This window comes from Aspergillus flavus, chromosome 2 (genome assembly GCF_009017415.1).
Source record: "Aspergillus flavus chromosome 2, complete sequence".
Classification (NCBI taxonomy): Eukaryota; Fungi; Ascomycota; class Eurotiomycetes; order Eurotiales; family Aspergillaceae; genus Aspergillus; species Aspergillus flavus.
This window is the reverse complement of record NC_092409.1, coordinates 2426114-2453116: the sequence shown is the minus strand read 5'-3', so window position 1 is coordinate 2453116 and position 27003 is coordinate 2426114. Positions and strand designations below refer to the sequence as shown.

The 27003-nt window shown below is 48.1% G+C and overlaps 7 protein-coding genes across 7 annotated transcripts; 4 read left to right on the top strand and 3 right to left on the bottom strand.

Moving 5' to 3' along the window:
* Positions 1 to 796: 796 nt before the first annotated feature.
* Positions 797 to 2752, bottom strand: F9C07_3067 (uncharacterized protein; the record flags this gene model as incomplete). The annotated part of the gene is made up of 1 exon (XM_041284668.1): positions 797 to 2752. One exon carries the CDS (start codon positions 2750 to 2752, stop codon positions 797 to 799), a length of 1956 nt encoding a protein of 651 aa, XP_041142617.1.
* Positions 2753 to 6019: 3267 nt separating this feature from the next.
* Positions 6020 to 8758, bottom strand: F9C07_1226468 (cytochrome P450). Its single transcript, XM_071507800.1, has 6 exons — positions 8200 to 8758; positions 8007 to 8123; positions 7858 to 7960; positions 7726 to 7794; positions 7059 to 7664; positions 6020 to 6982 (listed from the first exon to the last, which is right to left on the bottom strand). The coding sequence occupies exons 1-6, from the start codon at positions 8422 to 8424 to the stop codon at positions 6531 to 6533; spliced, it is 1572 nt and encodes a 523-aa protein (XP_071363725.1). The 5' UTR covers positions 8425 to 8758; the 3' UTR covers positions 6020 to 6530.
* A 1313-nt stretch (positions 8759 to 10071) lies between these two features.
* F9C07_2225598 (uncharacterized protein) lies at positions 10072 to 10610 on the top strand (the record flags this gene model as incomplete). Its single annotated transcript, XM_041289572.1, has 3 exons — positions 10072 to 10165; positions 10237 to 10363; positions 10481 to 10610. 3 exons carry the CDS (start codon positions 10072 to 10074, stop codon positions 10608 to 10610), a joined length of 351 nt encoding a protein of 116 aa, XP_041142615.1.
* A 42-nt stretch (positions 10611 to 10652) lies between these two features.
* Positions 10653 to 11730, top strand: F9C07_2225597 (O-methyltransferase; the record flags this gene model as incomplete). The annotated part of the gene is made up of 3 exons (XM_071509767.1): positions 10653 to 11243; positions 11488 to 11624; positions 11679 to 11730. The coding sequence occupies 3 exons, from the start codon at positions 10653 to 10655 to the stop codon at positions 11728 to 11730; spliced, it is 780 nt and encodes a 259-aa protein (XP_071363724.1).
* A 624-nt stretch (positions 11731 to 12354) lies between these two features.
* Positions 12355 to 13255, top strand: F9C07_3071 (putative pyroglutamyl peptidase type I; the record flags this gene model as incomplete). The annotated part of the gene is made up of 2 exons (XM_041289570.1): positions 12355 to 12465; positions 12551 to 13255. The coding sequence occupies 2 exons, from the start codon at positions 12355 to 12357 to the stop codon at positions 13253 to 13255; spliced, it is 816 nt and encodes a 271-aa protein (XP_041142614.1).
* A 609-nt stretch (positions 13256 to 13864) lies between these two features.
* Positions 13865 to 14957, top strand: F9C07_2277334 (putative Fe-S protein; the record flags this gene model as incomplete). Its single annotated transcript, XM_041284673.2, has 1 exon — positions 13865 to 14957. Exon 1 carries the CDS (start codon positions 13896 to 13898, stop codon positions 14955 to 14957), a length of 1062 nt encoding a protein of 353 aa, XP_041142613.1. The 5' UTR covers positions 13865 to 13895.
* A 206-nt stretch (positions 14958 to 15163) lies between these two features.
* Positions 15164 to 18348, bottom strand: F9C07_3073 (putative DNA polymerase V; the record flags this gene model as incomplete). Its single annotated transcript, XM_041289563.1, has 5 exons — positions 15164 to 16045; positions 16101 to 16406; positions 16467 to 17284; positions 17340 to 17925; positions 17977 to 18348. The coding sequence occupies 5 exons, from the start codon at positions 18346 to 18348 to the stop codon at positions 15164 to 15166; spliced, it is 2964 nt and encodes a 987-aa protein (XP_041142612.1).
* Positions 18349 to 27003: the final 8655 nt, after the last annotated feature.

The window sequence follows — 27003 nt, the reverse complement described above, 5'->3', positions numbered from 1 at the left end:
GATAGACTTGGGTGGGTGGTGTTTTTTATTTCTTTTTTGGTTTTCGGTTGATATAGTCTGTATTCTGTCGATGTATCTGGTGTGTTGAAGAGAGTGAATTGGTCGGTTTGGAGAAAAGGAAATTTAGAGAATGTATGAGTGCAAGTTCGGTGGAACCCCAATGAAACGAGACCGGAGAAAATTGTCCATGTAGCATAGAGCATGCATGCTATCCAAGGTGGTCGTACATTGGGTCGTTCGAGATCCGATGATGCTGAGAGATAGTAAAGAGAGAAAAGAGAGTAGTCGATGTTAGAATTTAAGAGAAAACGGAAAGGAAAACTGAAGTTCTGTCGATTCGGTTGAATAGTCGGCTAAAGTTGACTCGCACATCTGTGTCCAGCTTTGAAATATAACGAAGCTATTTTGAACACATTGCAATTGTCATGCAGTCCGACATCAAAGTAGCATAGGGCTTGCACCGGACCAGGGATAGCCCAGATATCAAAGGTAAACTCGAAAATGTCATGGCTTTTGGTTCTTTTTGGATTTTTTTTATCATTTTGTGTCGTTGTTTGTCTTAGATTGTAAGAGCAGGAGAATGTTGTTCTTTTTTTTTGTTTCATTTTTGTCTTTCAATATCATTAATCGTTAATGCCATTTCTGTCATTATTTCGCTTGGCCTCCGAAAGCCAAGTTGCTGTAGATCGTCCAGGTCATTAGTCAGGGAGTAATTCGAAGTTGACGATAATCAGGACAGATTCATCAAGACAGGCTCTTAAACAGCCAAATGCGCTGGGGCAAAGTAATACCAGGCTTATTGCCTTGAGTAAGACATGTTCAAAATCTGTCTCCGGATCCGCTCTGCATCCGATAGACCAGGTTCAGTTGGATCGTATGGCAGAGTATTCGACGTTCCCTGTCCACCAACCTGAGTTGTCTTTCTTGCCTGAGACAGAAGTCCACGTGCAAATGGCTCCGAACGGGACGGTGCATGCCTGATAAATCTGGCCGGCGAATCGCCAGCTCGTCTAGGTGGGTCGATCTTGAAAGGTGAGCCAAGTCGTTTGATGGCCTCCCCGCTAAGGTTCCGCAGGTGAGGAGCGGGCTTCTCCTCGCGTTGGCTCTCATCATTTCTAGATGATGACGACGGCGGGGAAAAGAGCTGATCAAGGCCTCCAGAATTAACTGAACTCATCGTGGCTCCACGGTTTCGAATTCGTACGCGACGCTGGCCAATGTCATTGAGTTTTCCTTGTCGGAAAAGCTCCTCTAAGTTTTGTCGTGTTTCTTCATCGCTCGGTGATTCCGCGGTTGCCATTGAATCGCGAGCGATATTACGGTTGTCCGCGTTCGTGAACAAGTCCATACGGGGAGGTGACCGCAACCGAGAGCCTGTAACATGAATTGTTTCTCTTCGAGCTCTAGGCGTATGGCGTTGGGCTCGTTTCCTCGAGTTATTGGGACCCCACGTGTGATAGGTAAACGGAGAGCCCAGTCGTGGTGCCATCTCCCGCTCATCAAAGCTAAACGGTCTATTTGCAAATGGGTCGACCGCGCCATGGGGAGCGTTACACGGTACGGGCTGACTGAACCATTCGCCACTGTTATTACTCGGTGGTTCCTCCATTGCCAACTGTGTTAGGGGCCCAGGAACTGAGCTAGAGACAAGAGATATGCCCAGATCGCGTGTGGCGTAAACTGCCGAGCTACTTGTGGGGACCTCTGCTTGAGACGATTCTCGCGACGAGTGAGAAATCATGTCCAAGGCAGGTGTCGGGCTTCGGGACATCATCAGTCTTTGGTAATGAGGCGCGATACAGAATTTCCTCTTGCACAAATATTTTAATCTCCTCCTGGTCGACGCCTCCGATCTGGGCCATACATTCTTTGGGGTGTCAGTCTTTGGAGTTGGTGTTGAGTTACCGCTCGCAAATTGTTGCGATGCGGAAGGGAGCTGTTTTGTAAATCTGCAACGCATTCTTTCCCATGTCTTCTTTGCCTCTCGCGCTACTCGGTGAGTGACCCCCAATGGCGGAATGCTTCCCGGTGTCATTTTGAAGGGGGTGATTGTAGGATCCTGGAGGTAAATCTGATACGTATTCCATAAGTGATTGTCCATATCCCTTGTCCACCGTTCTCGAGTCGGGGCTTTGTTCCGCCGGCACTTAGGCACTGGAGTTGATTCCACGTGTTTTGGTTGAATTTCAAGGAAAAATGGATCGAAGCTATCGCTTTCCATGCTCGTACAGCTTCCACCCACTGAGCGCCGGGAGGCAAATGTTTCAATTGATGAAACTGAAGAATCAGAACAGGCGGAGCCGGGGCGTTCGATGGCCTCTCCTATAGTCTGAGGATCTTCCGTAGACCAGTCTCCCGTAGTCTGATCGACTGGGGCTGCGCGGATCTGGGCAGGTGGGGTCTTTAACGCTACGCGATCCCGCGGAGGGGCCAAAAAGCGGTCATTGCTTGTGGGTATGGATGGACATGCCTGAAAGTCTGTCGCATCGTGGGAAGAAGAAAATTCGATGGACGGCAGCGGAATATCGGAGGGGTTAGGGTGGAAAATCTTGTGATCATATTCAGCCTGCGCAAAGACATCTGTCCCTGAGCGCACGCGGGACCTGCGCAAACGACAACTGGAGTGGCGCGGGGGCGGCGGCGGAACATCCAGCTGAATTGAGTTGCGTTCCGGAGTCCTGGGCTCCCCTATTGAAGGAAAAGTGAAGTCTTTCGGCAAGGTGCGAGAAAGGCCTTGCCGTCGGTGAGTCATGATGCGCGGCGTTCCCGTCGTATCTCTCACCGATATAGAATCAAGCCGGGTCGGGATGATCGAAATGGCCGGTTGATTCGTTTATCTGAGTTCCAATCTTCCTATGCCACTATCATTTCGCTCCTTTTAAAGCTTTCGCACGTCCTGAGAGGTATAATCTTCGGCGTCAAGGGAAGCGCGGACTTTCGATTCAACGTCGCACACGCTCTTTGGCCCAATTGAATGCGCACCCGAAATTCCTATCCTAGCAGTCCACTAGTAGTTTGTAAGAGTCAATAAGGGAGGTTTTAGAAGAAAATATATCGGTTTTCGTCAATGGTGCAGCTTCGTTGGTCAAACTTGAGGTGAAGTTGACCAGGCGCGTAATTTCGGGGAGGGAATTCGTTTCGTTAATCGTAACAAGTATGCGGAGAACAAACAAGGAAATCAAACTCGTCAAGGTGTGAGTGGTCGGAAGGATAGCAAGCGATCGTATTTGTGTGAATGTCGACGCGATGCGATATAATCTTGACTTGTGATCACATCTAGGGGCTCCCGCGCTCCATTGGTACCTGAGGATAACCGGGACTATAGAGAAGGCAAACCCGTCATTGACACACAAAACGCCAGACCAACACAAAAGAAACGACAAGGAAATTGCAAGGGACGGAATCTACGAGCCACGCGCTCGTAGGCAGAAAAAAATAAATCAAGGAAAAATAAAAAGGAAGAAGTAACAAATGGTTGTGCACGAGGAAGCGAGGGAGAAAACGGGAGAGGAAAGGGAGGCAGGAAAGGGAACGAGGACGGGACGGGAGGATCACGCAGAGGGGGGGAACGCCTAAGGCCGTTGGTCCCCCAAAGCCTAAGGCGCCGGGACAGCGCGCAGAATCTGGCGGTGCGCAAGAGTGCTCTTTGGCTTTGCTTCTGCAACGGTCTCCACTCAACGGAGCCCGAGTCAGGATCGGAAAAGGAACCACGTCAAGCACTAACAGCCTTAGTTCCAGAGGTAATTAGCTGGCGTCGATGCTAATTAATTATACAGTATTGATGTGACGTCCAAGTCAGTATCAATCAAAGATACCAATGATGTATGTTATTAATGTCAAACAGGATACCTTCCACCAGGGACCCCTTCTGGCTATTAAATCGATGCAGAGGGAGAACTTTGCCATCGAGCAAATCACAATGCGTGAAATGGGGAAATTTCCAAATAAATAACGAATGATGCCTTGGTTCTATGGAATGCGGAGAATTGTTGCTGCTCAAGTCCGCCATCCGACTCGACAGTTTTTTTTTTTTTTTTTTTTCGCCATCGTCTTTCATTTTGTTTTTTTTCCTAATTTTTACTTTCTCCCCCTCGATGGCAAATGCAGGTCGACCCAAGTAAAAAACCATCTAGTGAGTATCTTGAAATCTGCATAGAAGAATCTCCTCCAGTTTCTAAAAACGGGGCCTCCTCCACTCACAAATTAACAAGCAAGCATCAGCAGTACTAGTGGTAAAAGTACTCCGTAGTAACTGGCGGGTCATATTCAACCGCCTCACCGCGTTGCCCAACCATTCTATTGAACAAATCATCCGGAGGACAGGTATGACCTCAAGTCATGCTGCTCGAACTGGATCATAATAAATACATTGCCCACTTGAGTGTCTAGTATGGTTACACTGCTCTTGATTTTATCCTGATTTTTTTTATTCTCTGTCCCTTCTCTCTGATTCTACAGTATGATTCCAGTTGCGTGGTGTTTCCCCCAGTTGTAAGGGCGTGGGAGGTACATACGGGGGATGTCCACTACAATGACTGCTAGCGAATCAGTTCACCAATCAGGAATAATTATTAGTCTTTTTATTACGCCTCATTCCCACTGGGGGATGCATGGAAAATCACACTGTCAGGGAACCCTATTGATGTGACCGACGTGCTGCGTATGGTTATCAGATCATCACATCCCATATTTCACACAACGTCAACTGATCTACATCCAGTCATGGGAGAAGTTTTCTACAAGAGCTCTCTCCCAAGAACAGCCAGGAGGAAAAAAAGAAAGGAAAAAAACTGAATCCAGGAAACCGTGTGATCAAAGGTCGGTGGCTGGGAGAAATTTTCGGGCCAGGAATTTCGGAGAGTCACGCTGAGTGGTTCGTGCCAGTGTCAGAAGAGATTCCAAGTGGTTTTGGAAATCTCGAACTCCAGTCTCATGCAGAAGCGTACTCCACCACCGTCACAGACGAACCAACAGAGTCTGGGCTTGCATTAGTCTTACCACACCCGGCATTAGGAGGATGGACAGACGCGACTAACCGCCTCGCCGCCGGATTGAGACGTTTTGGATCTGCCCTCGGAAGCACGAGGCTCACCAAAGGGTGCCGTCACTGTCCTGTAGTGCAGAGGTTGGAATAAAGGGTCAATGGCAGTAGAAGCCGTTATCCCGAACGAAGACGGCGGAAAAGCATTGACATGTGCCGAGAAGTTTAGTGATCTTTTCTTCGCTTATCGCCCTTCGATTTCCGAGTCCCACCGCTCCAGAGTCCAGACGCGTGGAAGGTGGGGTGTCGCGTGTCAACGCGTCTCTCGCGCGTACTTCGCGCGTTTGGTAACGTTACAGTATTATGTCAAATCTCCATCCAATCACAGATGGGATACCATTTCTTCTGGTCCACATGTACCCTGGAATTTACCAACGGGTTACACGAGCCAATTTCATCCCAAAGTAGTTAGATTCCTAGCGGGAGGTTACCTGAGGCGGCTAACCTTAGTAGGCTTCTGTTCCTGAGCAAAATCGGCACTATCAACCATTTCTCCATCGACTAAAAAAGCATGGACCATATAAAAAATGTTTCTGCTCTTCCAATCTCCAAAAAAAGAACCTTCAAAATCCAGGAGGCTGGGGATGGAGTCCAAACTTCCATCGCTTAAAGCCTATGCAGGAACTAGGTGGAAAGTCCACCGGGAATATGCTAATAATATCAAACCCCAATACCACGGTGGCCTCGTGTGAATTTTGCAGGACGGGAATGGGTGTTAATTTTAGTCAATGGAGGTCTTCGGCTCCATAGTGTATCCATAGACAGAAAATAGCTTCCATTTAGCTCGAACCCACTCGGCATGTTACCATAGTTCCCTGACACTTGTTATCAATTCGGACTACGCGTCGATATAAACAAATGCAGAAGTACTGTTTACTTCCCGTTTCGGTGTTGCTTTGTTTTTTGGGTCTCGCCGCCAATGGTGTCCAGCCCAACGTGTTGCATACTCCTTACTCCGTACCTCTCATGCAAATGCACCGGTAGGCTCTTTGATAATTGTAGTTACAACTATGGCCACAGCTGCAGTGATTTACCCATGGATCATGGTTATCATGTGTTGGAGTTGCATAGTACTAGACCAATGGTGCCCAGTTAGTAGTATATGGTGTATGCGATGGAACCATATACAACATCTGCAAGATATCATAGTAGACACTAATGTTGGCCGAATTACTCCACAGTGTCTTTGATGTTCGACAATAACGCCACTGGTATATGAGATCGTTGGGACTTTTAGTCTCGTGCTCGGCGTCAAAGCTCCTTACGTGCTTTCTTGCCCAACAGTTGGGAATCTTGCCCTAAGGCGTCCATTACATGCATACAATGACAATGGAGGCAAAACTTGATTACTCCTTACTTTCAGTGGTAAACAAGATCCTATTTTCATCATCTTTGTACAGTCCAGCAGCACAACTCTCGGTCGTAAGAGATCAAGGAAGTCAAAAGAGATTTATGCCACATCAAGGAAAGACATACAATGGGAGAATAACTAGTCAGTCGTTCCCTCTCCAAGAGCTGACAAGTCAACCTCCGGCTGTCGTGACTTATAAAGTAGTTTCACCGTTGGGTCGCATATAATCTCAGTTCCGTGCAGAAATGACTTGGGCCGGTCAACGCGGTCCGCAAATTTCCAGTCATATTTCAGCAGCAGGTGTGCAAGGAGAATTTTGATCTCGTTATTAGCAAAGAAGCGGCCAGGGCATGCATGCATGCCGTGACCGAAACCAAGGTGTTCCGGGCTGGTCGTGACGAACTGATAACGATGTTCGTTGCCCGGTACCTGGCGTTTGTTGTAGAACCGAAAGCCGTCATACACCTTGGCATTGGGATAAATCGACTCATCTTCCATAACATGAGCCGAAACGACTACATTGGCACCTCTAGGAATGGAAGTACCGTCGGAGAGCACGACTGCCTCCGTTGCAATGCGATTGAAGAAGGCTTTTCGAGAGGGAGCACGTCAGCAGGCTAATACTACGAGCGGTTTAACTGAACAGGCGGCTCCAAAGTCACTTACCGATAGACACAGGATTTGTGCGTTGACTCTCTTTCATGACACTGTCCATCAACTTCATCTTGGTAAGACTGGTCTTTTTCAGGATGCCGTCTTGTTCCACGATGGCCTTGATCTCATCTCTCAACGGCTGGATGTATTCCGGATGGGCCGTTAAGTCATACATCACATTCGTCAGCATATTCGACGTTGTGTGAATTGCCGCCACAGAAAGACCGATCTGCGATACCGTTTCGTCGCAAGGGCGACCTGCAGCAACCTCTCGAAACCAGTCTAGAGCATCTGCATGCGTTCTAGGGGGGTTCTCCTCTGGCAGTTTACCTTCCCGGATCATGTCTCTCTTAATGATCTCTTGCTGGACAATCTCAGCCGCCACCTTTCTGTGGTGCCGAAGCTTTTGCATCGAGGGCATAAACCAGTGTATGAATGGCCGAGCAACTGCCGGCAAGTCTCGGAGTTCACGAGCCGCGTTGAACGCATCAATGGTGTAATTGACTGATACATCCAGCCATGTTTCATTCCGACATATTTTCTCTCCCAAGAACACCAGCGACGACAAGCGAGCTACCATATGCGGGATCTCCTGTGCGAAAGTGAAGGGCTTCCATTCTAGCGTTCAACAGTTGCCATCAGCGAGTGTCTCTCTAAACTTTGCTTTCAGGCTACATACCGTCGGATCCAGGTAGCTTGTCCGTCAACACGGCAGCGGTTTCCTTTGACAAGGGGATAGTCAACTGGCCTACAGACAAGACAAAGTCATTAGAGAACAAAGGCAACTCCTCAACCAGCAACCAATCCATACCGAGCGTATGCGTTAATTTCTTATTGATCACTTCTATAACAATGTCTTCCTTCGTTTGGTTGTTGAAGGGCTCGAACCCCGGTATGGTTGCACCAAAGAAGGACTGAGATTGTTAATACTCGTCCTCGCCGACCGATATAAGTAGTTACCTTTCTAACTGCTTCCCCGAAGTCTAGATGCGGATGGTTCTTCAACTCATCCACATAACGAGGGTGCAGAACTATGGTCGGACCAGCAGTAAACATGGCCTGAAAGACGGTTCTACCCTAAGCCCCAGTGTCAGCTTCCCAAATCTCTTCTTGCCTTTCTGCGTTCTATAATAGGACAAGACACGTCTCATACCTGGCTAAACCCTTGCACCATCAAATCCTTTGCAGAGGTGACGAAGAGCTTTTTGGCTTTTGTGTTCGAGATCTCCCATCTACTTCTCCCCACGAGGGGGATTTTACGGTATGGCAAGCCATCTGCGAGTTCTCTGTAAAAGTTTGACACAAATATCAGAGCCAACGCCACTGCAATACCCTGGAAGAAGTAGTGGCTCTCTAGAAAGGTAGCAAGCACAGGCATCTTGTAAAAGTTTCCCCTGCCAATCAATCAGAGAATGTGCCCCCTGCCCTCCTGCTTGTGCTGTGACCTTATATACCCACGCTAAGTGCGCAACTGCCCTCCAATTGACTGGTTCTATGACCCCCTTTGCACGGAATCTGTGATACCCGAAGTGGGGATATGTTGGATACGCTGAATACGACGAGGGCAGCTCGACTACGGTGAACAATGAACCACAGTGGCTCGGCAGGACCCCAATGGTGGGCCAAGACTGTCAATCAACCACTTTGTTGGACAGGCCATCCCCGCAAAAAGATTGGTTCCTTGTTTGGTTCATGGGGTGGCTGCCAGGGCGGAGAATGATGATAGGCAATCGAATTTCCTAAATAGGCATGTCCTTGTCTTCAGGCTGTCTCTCATACTTGAGTGCGCCACATCGGCTGCGGAAACTTCTTGTTGTAAACTTTCAGACGTTGGCAGCATAATTCAATGCTCGTTTATGCTCAAACTCAAAAAGAGGACTGTTCAACACTAGCCCCATATCGTTCGTTGAACTTCCAAGTTGGAACAGGAGCCAGTGTGAGTAGTTATACGTATGTATCTACGTACTTACCGATCCAGTGGATGATCTCGGCGGAAATTCGTGTCACTCCCCTTCCGCTTTAGGTCCAACTTGGCGCCGCTTTTGGCTCACTGAGCGGCCCGGGGCGTGCGGTGAGCACAAATGTGCGTGTCCTGAGTGATCCCTGAGCGATCCCGGATTGCTCCGGGCGCGATCCCAAGACAGGGGTTTCCTGGCTCCGAAAAGATATAAGAGAATAATATCACCCAGCGGCGTTCTGATTGATTAAACCATTTTACTACATCTGTTGATCTTCCAGACGGACCATACATGATAGACGATTCACAGCCTGTGATCTCCGATGCGGTCCTGCTACAGTTGCCGTTCGTAGCTTTTATCATATGCTACTCGGTCTTCCTAATGCCTTTATGCTCTGTCCGAGCCTACGATCATCTAATGGTTAATCCCTGGAAGTTTACACTCAAGATCAACTTACGGTGTAGACGGGTCACAATCGTTTCTCGCTATTATGACAAACATAGTATCGTGCCCTGTGAACGGGGCGCTAGGAGTTAGGGCTTACGGGTTCCCAAGCCCTTGGGCCAGATAGTGCAGCATGACTCGCATCGATGGAGCCTAGCCTAGACTATCTATCCCATGTACAGAGTACCTAGTTTGACATTGCTCGACTCTCCCAACAATGGAACCTAACTGCACTTATTACCTGCCTTTTATAGCACACATTAGTGCTGACCGCAGTGCCTCAGCAACCCCCGCAAAAGCTATGTTCAAGGTTACATCCGAGAATCATCTTTTTGTATCCATCCCCAGCAGCGGACGAAAAGGCAAAGAAGTGAATGAACCGTTATGTCGACTGACAGGGGTGGTGTGGCAGTACAAATTTGTGTTGAAAATTGGCTATCATCCGCACCAATTCTTCAGCTCAGACAGTTTACCCTGAACAATTCCTTGCTCCTCTTCCTCTTCCTCTTCTTCTCCTTCTTCTTCTTATCTAATGGCCGAGACCATTGCCGACCTGACAGCCGCTGTCAATGCAGCCCTGTCCAAGCTCTCTCTCCCTGGTTGCCATTTGAACTGCGATTGGGATGGGAGTTTTCGATGCATTTGCCGCTGCCGGCGGTGCTGAGTTGACTGTCAACGAGTTGGACGAAAAGACCAAGGGCGACAAGGACCTGCTGGGTAAGGGGCTTTTCTCCTTGTGAATAGCCGGACCCGTTTGATTGATCAATCCGCCTTTCTTCGCTTTACAGTCCGGATCATGCGGCTCCTGAGCGCTAATCGCCTCTCCACCGAAACCGGGGTGGACAAATACCAGCCACAGCCCTTAGCGCTGGGGTTCGCGAATGGCGCCCCGCCCAGTGAGGTGATCGAAAACTTGTAGGCGGTCTCTAGTCCTCGCCTTCCTTTTTTCTTTGGGGGGGGAGGCGGGGGAATTTTCGAGTAGGAGGAAGAGATAGCGGGTGTGGCTAACTGTTTTGATTAATTTTCGAATAGCCACATGATCTTGCGGGCCACGGCCTACACGCACGAATTCTTGGAAGCCAGAGGGTATCAGAGCCCGGATGATGCCTACGAGACCCCCTTCCAGCGGGCGTACGGCACCAAACTACACCACTTTGAGTGATTGGCTCAGCATCCGGAGGAGCAGCATGCCTTTAACACGGTAATGGAGGCTGGCAACCGGGCGGTAGAGAGCGAGCAGTGGTACGACTTCTACCCCTGGGAGGAGTGGCTAGCCAGTGAGGCAGACCGCGTGCTCCTGGTTGACATCGGCCGGAGCAAGGGTCATGACCTCGCACGCTTCAAGGAGAAAAAGAACCCCGCCGGCCGCCTGATTTTGCAGGATCTATCCGAAGTCATCCAGGATATCCAGGCTCCACTCGCTCAGGGCATCGAGGCCCAGGGCTACAGCATGTTCGACCCACAGCACATCCGCGGCGCCAAGGCCTATTACATGCGCACTGTGCTGCACGACTGGCCCGACAAGCAGGCCCTGCAGGCCCTGCAGCGCATCCGGGAGGCGATGGCCGACGATTCGGTGCTGTTGATCAACGAGAATAGCGTGCCTGAGACGGGTGTTTCCCGGTTCAATGCCAGTGTCGACCTCATCATGATGACCGTGTTCTCCTCTCTGCAGCGCACGGAAAAGCAATGGCTGAGTCTTCTGGAGCGCGCCCAATTCAATGTCATCAAGGTATGGCGATCGGATAACCAGGGAGTGGGATCTAATGCTTTGTTTGAGGCTGTTCCTGTTTTCGTAGGTAGTTCCGGACAAGTTCCCTAGAAAAAAGAAGCCCTCTTATCTTTTTCCAATGTCGTCGCGCATCCACAGTCTCTTCGTCAGACTTCTATCAAGTAGGAAACCATGTCAAGATCTGAATGATAACAGATTTCCTAGTCCATTGTAACACATCGATGGGGTTGACGTGGTAATAGAATCCCAAGACTGATGGAAATCGTTCTAGGTGAAGTCAAAGTCTAGATGATGAATAAACAACCAGACTCTAGGAAAATGCTGGTCTAGACCCTTGGGCGAGAAGGAATGTGCTGATAACGTCTCGCTGCCTTTCAGCGGTAACGCTAATCTAAAAGATCAACAAACAATCCAGGAGCAACCAGAGCAATCGGTGCGTGTTCAGTAAGTGAGCAGTGAGTGCACAGGAGCACTCACGTGCTAACCTTACAAAAGCAGCGGCACCCATATCAAACAGGAAGAAGTGGGCCGTACGGTAGTTCTAGGATGACATACCGAAACCCCTTATTTGTTCGCTTAAATAGATCCCTGCCCAGCTTTACTGATGGATTTCTAATCACAAAGTAATTGGGTGAAATACCATCGGTATTAACCTAGTGAATGGTGATTCTCAACCATCGAGTACAAGTCATTCTCACTATTGAACTTTCCAAAAAGCCCCGTGAACAAGCAGTCTGCGGTTTGCCCCGGCTGAAGCAAGGGGGAAATTGTCGGTCAGGACTCGGAACTTCGGAAGCGAAGCAGAATCGGCGGTGGCCAAAAGGCATGCGACGTGACAGCACCTCACATCATTCCGGGACAATAACATAGGTTCAATTGCACAATTGTCTCAAGAACATGGGTGATTGTCAGATTGATACGTCAATCAAGCTTTGTGGGCGGTCAAGATGAGGGGAGGTCATGTGCCTTATCACCTTATCGATATCGATATCGCGTGATGCCAAGACCTGCATGCGGTGGTTGTAATGCGGGGGAAGCTCCGTCGATATCTTGAATATATCTTTAGTCCCTCCTCTCTATCCTTTTTGTGGCGTACATAGCTACCGTGTATATACGAAGTAAAGGCGTTGTTCCCACCACTGATTCCTAGCTTGCCTTGACCTATCCACTAGCCATGGGAGACTTTGGCCCACCGGTGCCAATACCCGAGACGGAGGTAATTGGTCTTGCTTCGTCATCTTTGACAGATCCAGAAGAGGTCTCGGTACTGGTGACAGGGTTCGGTGTAAGTTTATCTGTCTTATGCTTGACTTATGTTTCTTTGACCGTCTTGGCTTCTGATTCGGCCCTCAAATGCTAAAATATACTAGCCATTCAAGACCAACCTAGTCAATGCCTCGTATTTGATTGCCTCATCTCTGCCAGAGTCGCTTGACCTTCCTTCGGCGAAGCCGTCTGGATCCGGGCCTACTTCTCGTCGGATTTCAATCCATGTCCATCCATCGCCCATTCCCGTCGCTTACTCAACAGTGCGGACAACTATTCCAACCATCCTAGAGGATTACGCCAAGTCCCATGGAGGTCGACGACCAGACATTGTACTCCATATGGGAATAGCGGCTACAAGATCGTACTACTCGATTGAGACCAAGGCGCATCGAGATTCTTACCACTTGTCCGATATCAAAGGCAGAATCGGTTATGAAGATGGGGAGAAGGTTTGGAGGGAGCAGCAGCTCCCGCCAGTACTCCAGGCTGGTCCTGCGGCGGATTCCACAGACGTAGTACGGAAAGTTCTCCACCCCCAGCCGCCCAATGACGACTTTCTCAACACGTGGAAATCGTTTGTATCTCCTGGAGCAGACGTCCGGATATCCGAGGACGCTGGACGCTACCTCTGCGAGTTCATCTTTTATACAAGTCTGGCCCAGGCGTTTCAACAAGGCCAGCACCGAAACGTCGTTTTCTTCCATGTGCCTGGATCTTGCGCCGACGAGGACATCGAGAGAGGTACGGATATTGCAGCTGGGTTGATCAAAGCTCTTGTAAGATGTTGGGTTAGCGAGCAGGTATAGAGCGGCATGCAGGTTGCTGGTATCGTTTTGCAAAGCAAGAGCATGGGCACTGGACGATATATATACTTGCATTTCTATGGCGCGGTGCACTATCTGGGTTCCGGATGCGCTTTTAGCTGCAGTCACTCGTGATCATTTATTTATAGGGGACTTCTATCCCCGGTCTTTTCAGGTTGAGTTATACATGTTTCACAGGTTTTGGATACACTATTTACCCTCTGACTACTATCGATGAATATAGACAGTTGTCAAGCATGATATTGGGTTCTACCGTATTCGTATATGTGTAGAATTTCCCGTTGGGAAAGATTCAGACGCCTTCCGACAACTTCCATCAAATCCCGAAATATCATCCAATACAAATCCCGACAGCATCCCGAACCACATTGGAAACATCGCATTATAGCAGGGATCGAGTCTTAAGGGACAACAGCCCTAAGCCAAATCCACCGGAAGGTGGATCCTCAGCTTACTCATCCGGACTCCGTAACTCGGTCATTTTTCCAACACTATAAAAGGACGCGGACATAGTCTAGTCTATCTACAGCATTCAAACTCAAACCCCCATATATAAAACTCTCCAAACAGCAAAGAAAAAAGAAAAAGGGAAAAAAAAAAAAAAAAAAAAAAAAAGGAAAAGATGCTAGACCTAGACACCCCCCAAGCCCTCACAATAGCCACCACAATCATAACCCTCCTTACCATCCCCGTCTTATACCCCCAACTCCCAACCTGGCTCAAAACCACCACATCCAAACTCCTCCCCAACAGCCAGAAAAAGAAGCACCCCAGCAGCGAAATCCTCGCACTAAGAGTCTACCCCATCAAATCATGCCGCGGCCTCAGTCTAAACAGCACAACCCTCCACATGGAAGGTCTAGACCTCGACCGCAGGTGGATGCTCATCGACGCCAAAACCCACGACTTCCTGACCATCCGGCAAATCCCACAGATGACGCTCATAAACACCGCTCTCAGCACCGATGACCAATCCCTTGTGGTCACATTTACAGGGGTTACTGATAAAGAGGTCCGCGTACCCCTCCGCCCAGACACTGCCTGGCTAGACGCCCACACGACCCTGGGCCAGGTGAAGATCTGGGACATCGAGACAGACGCCTATATCTACGGACCTGAAGTCAATGCCCCATTTAGTGAGTTCCTGAGCCGTGACGTTTGTCTCGTGTACAAGGGTCCTACGCCTAGAATTATGCGCGGGAACGGGGATCCGAGTCTTCTAGGTCGTGAGCAGAGTGTGAATTTCCCCGATGTGCATCCTGTGCTTGTTGCTTCTGAGGCGTCGTTGGCGGAGCTGAATTCGAGACTTGTGGAGAAGGGCGTGGAGCCTATTGGGGTGGAGCGGTTTCGGGCTAATGTTATTGTTAAGGGGGGTGAGCCTTGGGTGGAGGATGAGTGGAAGGTTGTTAGGGTTGGTGATGGGGCTGGGAAGGTGCTGGAGTTTGATGTCCTGGCGAGGTGTGCCAGGTGTCAGGTGCCGAATGTTGATCCGGATACGGCGGGGAAGCATAAGACGGAGCCGTGGGATACGCTTATGAGTTATCGGCGGGTGGATGAGGGTATGAAGTATAAGCCTTGTTTTGGGATGCTCTGTGCGCCGAGAGGGGAGGGCGTTTTGGAGGTTGGCATGAGGTTTGATGTGCTTGAGGTTACGAGCGAGCATCGGTATATTAAGGGGTTTTAAAAGCTTGGGGTGTGTTGATTCGAGGTTAATGGGTTTATTTAAGATTAGCGAACGATGGCTCACTCTCTTGGTTTTCGTGTACTCGATGTCTAAGTTTGAGATACCTTTGGTTCTGTGTTCTGGATATGTTGGAATGTGTTACAGTATCATAAAAGTTGCTGTTTTTATTAGAGAAATCTATGTACTAATCTGGGAGACAAGAACGCTCAGTTCTTCATCTGCTTGCTGGCGGAAACACACCAGTTGCTCCATTCGCTGAAGAACGAAGGCTGGACATGGCATTTCTTGCTGAGGAACTGCTGCTTTCGGGTCTCGGCGTAGACATCCACAATGCCCGAGATGTTGTTCTTGTCGTGTGCGACGAGAACCTTAACCATAAGAAGACTTGCCTGGCTGCAAGCCGAAGCGTGCGAGGGCGGGCCGCTGTGGCTGGCCTCCTTGTGGATCGAGTTCAGGAGCTCCCAGGCAGGCTCAACGGACTCTAACTTGGGCAGAGCAGAGCCCTTGCACAGTCTCGTGTAATCGCGCAGCACGGAGTTGGCCTTGTTCGAGATCTGTTTGACGGTAGACTTGCGAGTAAGACGTAGAAGAGGGAGAAGGAGATCGAGAGCCAGGAGTTTCGAGTGGCACTTCTTGACATAAATCTCAAGAAGGTCAAGAACACGGTTCTTGAAGTTAACCATGTTGCCCTTTGCGTCTTTCTTGTCTTTGTTTTTGCTCAGGGCATCCCGGCGCGCCTGGAACACCTTAGCGAGCTGCTGGTCTACCTGTTCCATCTCGTCGTCGTTCATGTCGGCGTCTGAGCCTTCATCGTCATCGTTCAGGTCTTGGTTTGCACGGTGCGGTCCGAGTGCTTCGGCAAGCTTGGCCTCGAAGATAGCTTCTTCGTCATCGTTTCCATCTTCTTCCTCTTCAGATCCCTCCTCCTCGTCGTCTTCGTCTTCGTCATCATTTGAGCCCTCTGCGTCGATGACTTCGACGTCACTGTCGTCTTCATCAACATCCATCATCTCCTCGTCTTCTTCTCCTTCATCGTCCTGTTCGAACATCTCTTGCTGACCCGCAAGACTCTCTTTCGCTTCCAAGATCTAGAGATTTATGATTAGTCCCGATGAACATCAGAATAAAGAGCAAAGCACATACGGAGACCAGAGAATCCAGTCCATTCTCAGAAATCTTATCGGCGAAGGCACCAAAAACTTGTTCACTCATACGGCGGAAGAGCTGGGAAGGCTTCGAAGCGAAACTCAAAAGAATTTCCACCAGCGCATCGGAAGCATCTGCTGTCTCGTCCTTCTTAGACTTCTTGTCTCCGAAAATCTTTGAGAAGCAGAAGTCAAGTTCGTCCAGCATGGAAACAGCATCAGCATCGCCGTTGTACACCTGAAGGATGGTCATAGAGTAAAGAAGCTTGAATGCATCGACGCCAGCGGCATCACCCTTCTTTTCCTGTATATTTGTTAGACTGGGTTTTCAATGGGGGTAATAAGCAATTTTGGGTTGACGAACCGTGTTTGACAATTTCTTCAGCGATTTAAATGCGCCCTTCACTGAATCCTGCAGGGTATCATCCATAGCGATGATAAACTTGCCATACTCCTCCGACTTAGCTGCATCCCGAACCTTGCGGACAACTGCATAAGGAAGAGCAGTTGCGTACTTCTGGTTGGCGATTAGGCTGTTCAGGCAGGAGTTGATCCTGCTCCGGAAGAGCTCCTGAGTCTGCTCAGTGAGGGCTGGCTCAGCAGCGGTCTGACCGCGGCTGTCACCCTCTTTCTCCACAAAGTAGGCAAATCGCACGAAAGTGAACAGAATTTGTTCGAGCACCTCCTTAGCACCCTCTTCCGATTCATCGCTAGCGGAAGCCCGAGACCTAACAATGGACAGAAGCAAACCAGCAAGGAACTGGCGGCTTGAGGCAGCAGCTTTGCTGTCACTTGTACCCGGGCATGCGACGAGCTTTTCGAAGAGGGGCACAATCTGCTTGAGGGCATCTAAGTTGGCCTCGATCACGATCTTCTCCACTGTCTTGGTCTTGGTGACTTGATCAAAGTTCACTGAGCCCGCCGAGCCCATCAAACCATTGATCGAAGCTGCGGCAAACTCGGGTTCCTTTGACACGCGGGTCTGGATAGTCTTTGCAGCCTTAGCCGCCATACGGTGAAGGTACCGGTCCTCAACAGCGAGCTGATTTGTAAGGCATCTCACAAGGTTCTTTGTGAACACAAGGGAAGCCAATGGCAAGGGGCTCTCATTCAACACCTTGACGAAGAGGAGGAAACCCCAGTATTTACGCTCGTCCGAGGAGGAAGCGGCAAAGAGACCATCTGTTTAAGACTAGTTAGAACCAATACCTTTGTTGGGGTAAACTAGAAGACCTACTGTCGACAACCTCTGTCCAGAAATCACTGAAGCTAAGCCGAGAGGTCTTCGATTTGCTCTCCTTTGCTGAGGTTTCGCTGAGCCTAGACAACACAGCATCCCAAGCAAAGTGAAGCTTTGAATTCCACACGCCCGATGACTTGGGGTTGCTACCCTTATTTTCACCTTCAGCCTCGGACACTGAAGATTCCTTCATGACCTTTGCCAGCTGATTCCTCTCCTTGACGTCTAGTGGGTCGTCATGTTTCCAAACTTTACTAGGAAGTTTCACTTTAGGGAATAAGTCCTTGGCTGCTAGCCAAATAGCAACTCCCTCTGGCGTCCGTGCCAGCTCATTTGTGCAAAGGCGCTCAAGAGCGGATTCCACAAACTTTGCTTCGGCCTTCTGAGCAGATAATTCATAGACACAGCGGTAGACGATCCAACCGCATTCTTCCCTGATCCAGGGCTTCTTCTTGGCCAGATCAAAGACCAGGTCTAGGAGCTTAGTCCACTCAGAGAAAGGCGCGTTGGGCTTGAAAAGAATACCAGACTTGATAATAGCCTCTGCACCAAATAAACGTCCAAAGTGATGATCTCTTTGTTCCTTTATATTTTCATTAGTAACTGGACACAAATAGGAAATCTTTATACATACCTGACCCGACTCGCTTCCGGAAGCGCTAGACTGTGACTCCCAGAACCCTACTACCCTCGGGATATCAAATTCTGAAGACTCTCTGGGGCTGGAAAGAATTTGAGACAGAATCTCAGTCAAGGCGATAGAAAAACCAATGCGCGCAGCTTTTCTGCTACTGCAGAGGCCGCGGAAAAGTCTCCGCAGAGTCTTTTGGATCTGGTCATCTGTAGCATTCTTGTCGGGCGTAAATTGCGACACCAGCGCTTGCGCAGCTTTCAGTCTGATCTCATCTTTCTCGCTCGCGAGATCTTCGTAAATTTCCACCAGCTTGGTATCAACGTTGACTGGCTCGCGGCGTCTCTTCTTAGAACCGGCCTGGTTTTGCGCCATTGCAGCGGGAAAGAGGGTTCGTTTTATCAAAGTTCACGGGCTCTCCAAATATAGATTGGCGCCACACGAAGAATAAAACGGATTTGATATGTTTATATTGATGTTGTCTGAAGATTTACTATGCAATGTCGATGGTTTGACCCAACGAAAATTCATTTTGCGACAAGGTTACTTACCGCTTTGGGTTAGCGTTATCTGATAAAAGCAATCGATCACCGCTTTAAACCCTCCACCGCCTGCTATTTTGCGTAAGGTGTCTATTTCTACAGCAACGACGAAACAATATAAACACGTTAAGTATAGCAACGTCCACCGAATATCATGAAAAGATTGAAGATCATTCCTGGTTATGTAATTTCTCATCTCAATATTCAATGTGACCCAATATATTAAATGTGCTCGCATGACTCCGTGTTCGAGACCGGACGACTCTTTTCCGCACTCGGGATTTGGACAGTTTGCAAAGACCAAGACTCTTCTTTCAGCAATTGCATTACGTTCGTGATGATGCGTACAGAGTAATATATGCTTGATGCAATTCTTAATATGGTCTCTCATCTATGACCTCTGTGGAGAATTACATGTCAAACAGTATAAGCTATGCAACAATAGGTCACAAAGTCACTTTCTTGCCACACTATATATCACAATGCACAGGCCTTTACTTGTGCAATTATATGACACTTCAATACTAGTAAATTTTACATGATTTATTCCAATGATACCAAATAATCTCTCCGAAATGAAAATTGATATACACCAGGTAATATCAACACAGTTACTTGTACTGACCGTATGTTACGTAGTACGATATAGTTCCGAAGGCTTTCATCTGACTTGAAAAAATGGAGACTCTGTTTGTTCTTCCAGTGCTTTAATGTCAATATTCCATTTCCATAACACCTTTACCAATTCCCTTCGAGCATTATACACAATCTGACATGCTTATCGAACCCTCTAAAAGGTACAAAAGCCAACAGCATTTCCTAGTCACTTTTCCTCAATCTAGTTGCCCAACATATCCAAATCCCGGCCTTGTGGCTCCACCCAAACGTATTCAGAACGAACATTCTGGAACCGTGTTCGCCTTTTCCGGTAGCACTCCTGCAGATTGAGCGCCACTTAAACGTAGATCGATATTGTTGTGTTTTGCGGTAGATGCATCAGATCACCAGGCGGAAGCGTAGAAACTGAGATGATACATCCATACGGTCGCAGAAGTGGCCACGGTACAGGTGAGGTCAGCCATTGTGGCTGAGAAAAGACACTAGCAGACAATATTTACTCTGCCGAGTCATCTATCAATTCTTCAACTCTCGGGACTTTCGGCGTGGAGACTAGTGGTTCCTTTCCCTGTTTTGAAAACGTTCTTGGCTAGTTGACATGCATATGACACGGGTCCACTCGCTGTAAGTAGAATATTAGAATAATTTATTGATGGGGTAGGTACTGCATACTGTCCCAAGTGATAAAACGGTTTTGCCGGATAGATCACAGCCAAATTTCGGGAGCTCTTGAAGGAGGGTCAGATCGACCAAGGAAGAGATGCTGCATCCGCGAGTACAATGAGCATAGCTTGAGAGAAGATTATCCTCCGTAGAAAGCGCATATTCGCTCCATGAACCTATAATGAGAAGCATCCAGTTACCTGGGGCACAGGACCTTGTGCTTTTTATATACATACCTCGACACGGCTTCGGAGACCTAGTGTAGACAGCGTCTCCAATTCTGCATTGAGCCACACTCGATGCAGTTTTAAGTGACAGTTCCTGTACAGTTGTAGCCACTTTGGCAAGGAATATGTTGAGATCAGCTCAGCACGGGCAATCTTTGAGTGAGTCGGCACTAACGAGTCCTTGAACATAATCAGCACCGAAAGTAAATATATCTAGAAGGACTTGTTGCCATTTTAGGAGTCCATTGAGCTGGAGTATCCCGAGGCGCCCTAAACACTCTTAATCCGGACTGTGACTTTTCAAAAGCCTGTAAGCCTGGGATCATATGTTCCAGCTAGCTGGGTAGGAGAGTCCGCTGTCGAGTGAATAATGGCAGGGAAAGTGTTCTAGAAGTGTAATGTTCTCTTTAGAAGCTGTATGTCGCGTATTGTGTCGTTCTTCGGTGCTGACTAGTCCATTGTGTGAAGATTGAGAACAGGAAGTATATATTTATAAGGCAATGTTAGTCTTCTATATGAAAACCACACGTTTGCGGGTGGAGCCAAGTATATGACAGATCATGGCCGTCAGACAATATAGCAGATGTTAGATGATTCAAGTAAAACGACGAGCAACAAATCTTCTCTACTACAGTGTTTCGAGACATATCTTATCGGGGCAGTCTCCTACCAGTGGTCTTTGTTGATGTGTCTGATAGTTTATGATGCAAAGCTAGAGTCATTCCCAGCTAATATCCTGGATGAATGGCATATATTCTAGCGATCTCTACAACATATCCTTGTGAACACTGACAAGATGTCCTGTTAGTATACATTTTTGGTTGGTTACATATATCGAGATAGTCAAACTATTCGAGACGACGTGTTTGCTCCGACAACACAGCGATTCTCCAACCATTTACAATCTCACAAACTAGATTGCTTCTGACAGGATAAACCATATCAGAGGCTACGAGCTACTAAGACTGTTATGAATTCACCACAACAAACGATTGACAATGCGAGGCCTCCTTCGCCCATAGACTCAACAATCCCTGAGCCCCAAGCTAACATGTCCAGTACTCCCACTCTGAACCTAAACAAAAACCAACAACGGAATGCTTCTTCAACCTGGTCGAAATAACAGCTCGATCAAAGCTCTCAACCAACTCCGTCAATCAATCGCCTATCTCGTCACCAACCTCAGCCATCAACAAATACTCAAACGAATACCACTCCATCGACAACAATGTATCCTGCTAAGCTCATCCACCCCACTACCAAGCATCATAGAAGCTCCAGCCAAGCCCATCCCAAGACTACCAACAGGGTCAAAACCCCCCTTGCAACATGTTAGTTAGTCCCTACACGCCAATCCTTACCCTATAGTAGACATATACCTCCAATCAATGGTGAAACTGCTATCAGATATACAATAAAACCAGACCATCCAAGACCCCCTTACTCCCTAGTTCATAGTCTATCCCCAAGAATGCAAACTACTCACAACCTTCACCATACCCTAACCTACGCCGAACTCACCCACCACATACATACCTTTCATATCAATGCCAGAATAGACAAGATCAGGTACGCATCCCCGTTGAGCATTCCACAAATGAAAGCCGCCGCTCGTTGGCCGGCAGCCTGGAATGCGGAATGCGGGCCCATTGACGCTGAAGGACATGGCATGTTGAATTCACTCATCAACCGTGGGCCAAGATAGGATATCCGTTAGATGTCCCTAACCCCATTTAACGTTCTATCTAATAGAAGTCTATTTTGCAAGTAGTGTACAGATCTGCAAGTTCGAGTATACGTACCAACATTATCCCCAGCCACTTCCCCAGGATTCTCGTCTAGCTGAACCATGAACCATGAAACATAGGAACTCTATTACCCCCGGGGTTTGAAATCTCCTATCAATCGCACATATTCCCAATACCCTCAATACTAGATCCACCTCCTCTTTCTAAACAAGGTATTTGTTAAGATAAGAGCTCAGTATGGAACACAAATCCCCACGCCAACCCCTCTGGGAAAAGATAAACCGTTAAGCCAAGATCCACTCGTTCTAGTATCTACCATGTAAGAATGGATATGCAATGGGCAGTAAGGCACGTAAATCAGACTCTGGCGGTGAGGTTTCGCTTCTCCTCCCCCTCCTTTCTCTCTTTCACTGTTTTGGCGGTGTTTGAGTCGTGTAGCGTAGGGCAGGACAGGGTTATGTATTACCTACGAAGGGGTGGAGGTCGAAGCAAGGGTGGTGGGGACGTTGATTATCGGAGAATTTTCTGCGTAGGAGGGAGGATAGGAGATTTAAACGGTTATTGGGATGAGTCGGGGGAGTAGAAGGGGGTTAGTATTGGTTTCATCTTGGGTGGATTGGTTTAGTCTTTTTTTGGTTGAGTTGTTTTGGATGAGGGTGTTACTTTGGGGGTCGTGGGTATTGGAGTCTAGGTTCTATAGGGGGTGCGGGGGATAATCTAGGGATGGAGGGGTGGTAAGGTAGGTGTTCAATCTCCGCCCTTTGGGGGTTAGTAATTACTTGCATATGGACACGTTATTAGTGCTGCAAGTGTTTGTTTCTGTGTATGTGTTTATTTGCCCTCGCGTGAGAGATTGGTGGTTTGGGTGAGGGGTTTTGCGAGCACGAGGGTGTGGTGGTATACATGGGGTAAATATTGATTGATATCAATGCATAGTCTGGTGGCGAGATATGATCATGTACTCCGTATGTAGGCGACAGGGCTCTATCGAGCATCTAAGTTTCAGGATCTCTTCGACTATCGCGGATAAAAAGTATATCAGGCAGAGCAGGACAACTCAATCAATGTGCACGGTCGTCAATATACGAGCGGAGAAAGTTAGACGACCAGACAAGATGCATGGATCGGATCTCATACCGAGTCTCAATCAATGATAAGCGACCACATCAGTCGCCATCTGCAAGTTTTAGATTTCTCATTGATCGAGGGATGGGAGTGGGGTTGCATCGCATCCAGATCCATGGCAGATGCGGAGTTTATAAATAATAAGCTTTGAGCTACTTAACTCTCGGTGCCCTACGTTATGTATGGGGGAGGATATTGATTCAGGGAGTCAAATAACAAACTCCTAGATTGAGGAAAGATGTTGTATTGAAAGTGTAGGTATAGACCATAGTGGATAACTGGATTATTTTCTGAAAGTCTTAGTGAGTTATTGGAGTACCAGTAAATGTCAGACTTTGGAACCACGCACATGGCAGGAGTCGAGCGGGCGGCAAACGCCAAGAATGTGGTGGACGGACGAATAGCAAGGCGAGGTTAGTGAGAGTAAGGCTGTTAGTGAGTCTGTTAGTTGTCGAGCTACAGCGTATTAGCACGACAGTACTAGTAATAGCTCTGCCGATCGCTCCCGCATCGAGATAATCAGTAGACTACCTCGAAACGGGAAGGTGAGGGTTTGATAAGGGCTGTGTGCAGTAGTAGCTCGAAAATAGATTATCTCTGGAGATAGTAGGAGGGACCCAAGCGCAGGGTGGAATAATTGATCAAATCTCACACGTGTGGTTTGGAGAATGTGGGAATCAACCTTGCCAGCCAAAAGCAAGGTGCGTGAGGAGGTGAAGGAGGATCGGCAGCAGGGTGATATCATTGAAGTCAACCATCGACCAAGTCACGGGACTGCGCACGATGGTCGCGTTTCGGGGTCTCGGTTCCAAGGTTCGGTTTGTTTACTAGTTCACGACCCATGGACAACCATGGACAACATACTACCTTATCTGTAGATTTGTATATGCAAGCAGTAGTGCTGACGTCTAGACACGGCATAGAGTTTTGGAAACAAGAGTCATGACATCGGGCGCGGGGACAAGGAAAGACAAAGCTGGGAGATGCAAGAAATCCTTTCTTTCTTTCTCCTCCCCCACCTCATGTGACATCACCATCCTACCCACTTTTTGTCGAGGTTGAGCAATATTTAGTAACAAGTTTCGAGTACGTACGGAGTATTCCGTACACAATGGATAAGACCGAGTAAAGTTGCAGAGAGACAAAGTAGCACGAGCGCTAAAGAGCGCCCCGACGGGCCAATGAGATAGACTAAGGCAGGGTAAACCCCGCAGGGGGAACTCGGGCCAAGGCTCCAAGGCTCTGATGCGACGGCCAGACCGAAACAACTGGTGAGGTGACGATGATGCCTTAGTCCGGACCTCGGAGTTGTTTGGATTGGCCGTCAGATTGATTGATTCCCTGCAATGCGCAGCACATGGTCCTGTCACGGCGGCTACGATGATGGATCGCAATCCTGGTCTTCTCACATCTCACCCTAAAGATCGGAGGGCCCGAGATACGATGATAGTCACCACTAGTCCCTCCGTGCTTGCCGACCGCGACTGCTCAGCTGAATGTCAAGCGAAGCCCAAAAGCTTACAAATGTCGCGATCGGGCCAATGCGCGAAAAGGATCGCACAAACTAAAAAAATTTAGACTGAGTCTTGGTTGCGAAATCAATATTATTGTCATTGGGCTCAGCGCGATCCGGGCGCCCCTCGAGCGACCCTATGAGCCTCAAGATAACGATTTCCGATCCATGGCGTAATATTCGCTCAAGTCGGGCCCTCTCTCCTCCGCGACGGCTCCGACATGGACCGGGATAAACATTGGCGCCAACCGGTGTCTCAAGAGGTGAGGGGCTGCGGCGTAATAGGGTAGCAGACTAGCAGTCCATTGCGAGGCTGAACCCAGGCAATGGCAACATTCGTTTGCTTGAAAGTTCCCCATTTGTGGCGGTGTAGGAGCTAGGAGTTAGTTAGATTATTAGATAGTTCAAGTTCCATACTTAGTTGGTTGTCGCAGCGTCTTCCACTGGCCGAGAGGACCATTCCGTGCGCAGTGGCGGATTGCTCAGCACGTGTGGGCTCTAGACTGATAATGCACGATCGAAGAAAGCCGATCCATCAGAGCGGGGACCTCGAGAAACCTAGAGCGTAGCCCATAATAAATTGAGTGATTTGATTAGTGAGTGCTATTGGTGACGTCGTCAACTGGGGGGAACTAGTTGCAATATGTTCCCCACATACGCCGCTGGGAGAAGGTCTGCAAAGGAAAAAGAAAGTCAAAAAGGCCCAGGGAAAAGGCAATTGTTCCCTTGACAAATCGCATCAATTGACAATGAGGAATCAATAGCAACATTTGCAAGGTTACCTGCGGTATGAGGGGAAAGACAAGAATAGGAATTGTACAAGGAGGGCTCTAGTAGGAAGGGATGAAGATACCCCTTGGCAGGACTAGCAAGAATGCTGAAGTCGCCCGAATCGGAACCATAGTGATCCTAAGTACAGTTTCTCCGCAAGTAAGGACACACTATGTCTTCTAATGTATGACGAGCACACTGCGGGGAGGACTATGCACCTGGAGATCGATTGATATGCCTCGTGTTGAGATATCAGTTTCTCGAGAGCTACAGTTAACCTCCCTCCTCCTTCGGGTAAGTGTAAATTGTTCGAACCGACGGTCCGTTACCATGCCCGAGACTCAAATAGCCCTGCACGATTGGTATGTAGATCGTAAGATACCCCCCAAGTCATCTGAAAGTCAAGATATCTTCAATGGAAGTCACTACCGCATGTGGGGATTTCCTTGGCATGCTGGACGGGAGGAGATTCGTAAAGGCATTCCCTTATTAGGCTAATCCGGCCATCTTGCCGTATTCCGTTTTGCTCTGGGAATTATTGAGGTGATACAGTACCTTCTGTTCTCTGTACCGTCTTTCGCCCCCCACAGGCCCTATAGCTAGAAGTTGATGTAGGGTATATGGATATAGGGTTTGATGGGGAACTAGTTAGCTCGGAGATTTACGTCTCTGGAGTTGTGCAGTATTAACCCTACTATTGGATTGACTACTGGGAGGTGTACCGCACTACAGGAACTTCACAACTGACAGCTTACCGGTTTGGGAAATTCAATCTGACTTGGAATTTCCGTTCCTGAGACTCAGACTCCGTACAAGCTCTTTTTTCCGACTGAGTGGAGCGAGTGGAGATGTTATTAGATTCGATCTGTCTTTTTTGGTATTCTTTGGGAACTGAAATTACTGGGACCCTAAAAAAAAGAAGAAAAATGGAGCGGCACAAACGGATAGACTAGGATGAATTTTTACTATGGGCCTATTACATTTTTTCCCTTTCTCTTTTTCCTTTTTCTTTTGCTCTCATTTTTTCTTAATATCGAACCGTTCATGACCCTTTCCTCCGACTAAGACGGAAACTTAATGGTGAAACTGCACGGGATTGCCTAGCGTATGTTAGGAGCTTAAGAAAGACAAGAAGGAAAAGGAGCCTCCTTCTAGAGGGCTTTCATGAGTGAATAGTACCATGACCAGTTTGAGTAATATCGTTCTTGCTCCTTTGATCGATAAAAATAAAAAACCGTTACTACAGCAAATGGCGGTTGTCCCACTCCTAGTACATGAAACCTGTCAAAAAGAATGTGCAGTACCGGGTGAATTGTCAGAAAGAGAGAAAAAACCAAAAAGAAAAAAAAAAAAAAAAAAAAAAAAAAAAAAAAAAAAAAAAAAAAAAGGAGGACCCAATATTTAGTAAAAGAAAAGGAAAAGAAGAAAGAAAATCCTTCGGTAGCCCGTGAGACAGGCACGATCATGCCTCAGCCAGCCAGGGAAGATTTGGTACAGCAGCAGCGGGTAAAGCAGTAAGGACGCTGATAGGCGAAGGGTTGCTGAGCAGCCGCTAGCGTTACTGATGGCGGCAAGGGAGTCCCGGCAACGAGGGGGGCCCAGAGCCCTAGACGCTGGCTAGTCCTCGCTGTACGGGTACCTACCTCTCTGACTTACATACTGTACGTATAGTATGTATGATACCAGTACCAGACCTATGATGTATGTACTCTGTAGGTACTTCGGGCCACCAAAACCCACCGGGACGCTACCTGTGAGGTACATACGTCGCTATGCTGTCAGAGTAGACTTCGCTCAATTTTGGAATTACTGTTTCAACAAAC

Coding starts and splice junctions, on each gene's coding strand:
- F9C07_1226468 (XM_071507800.1), bottom strand. CDS start 8,424: ATGCCTGTGCTTGCTACCTTTCTAGAGAGCCACTACTTCTTCCAGGGT. Junction 7,665..7,725: donor CAAGCTACCTGGATCCGACG/GTATGTAGCCTG, acceptor GTTGAACGCTAG/AATGGAAGCCCTTCACTTTC. Junction 6,983..7,058: donor CACAAATCCTGTGTCTATCG/GTAAGTGACTTT, acceptor CCTCTCGAAAAG/CCTTCTTCAATCGCATTGCA.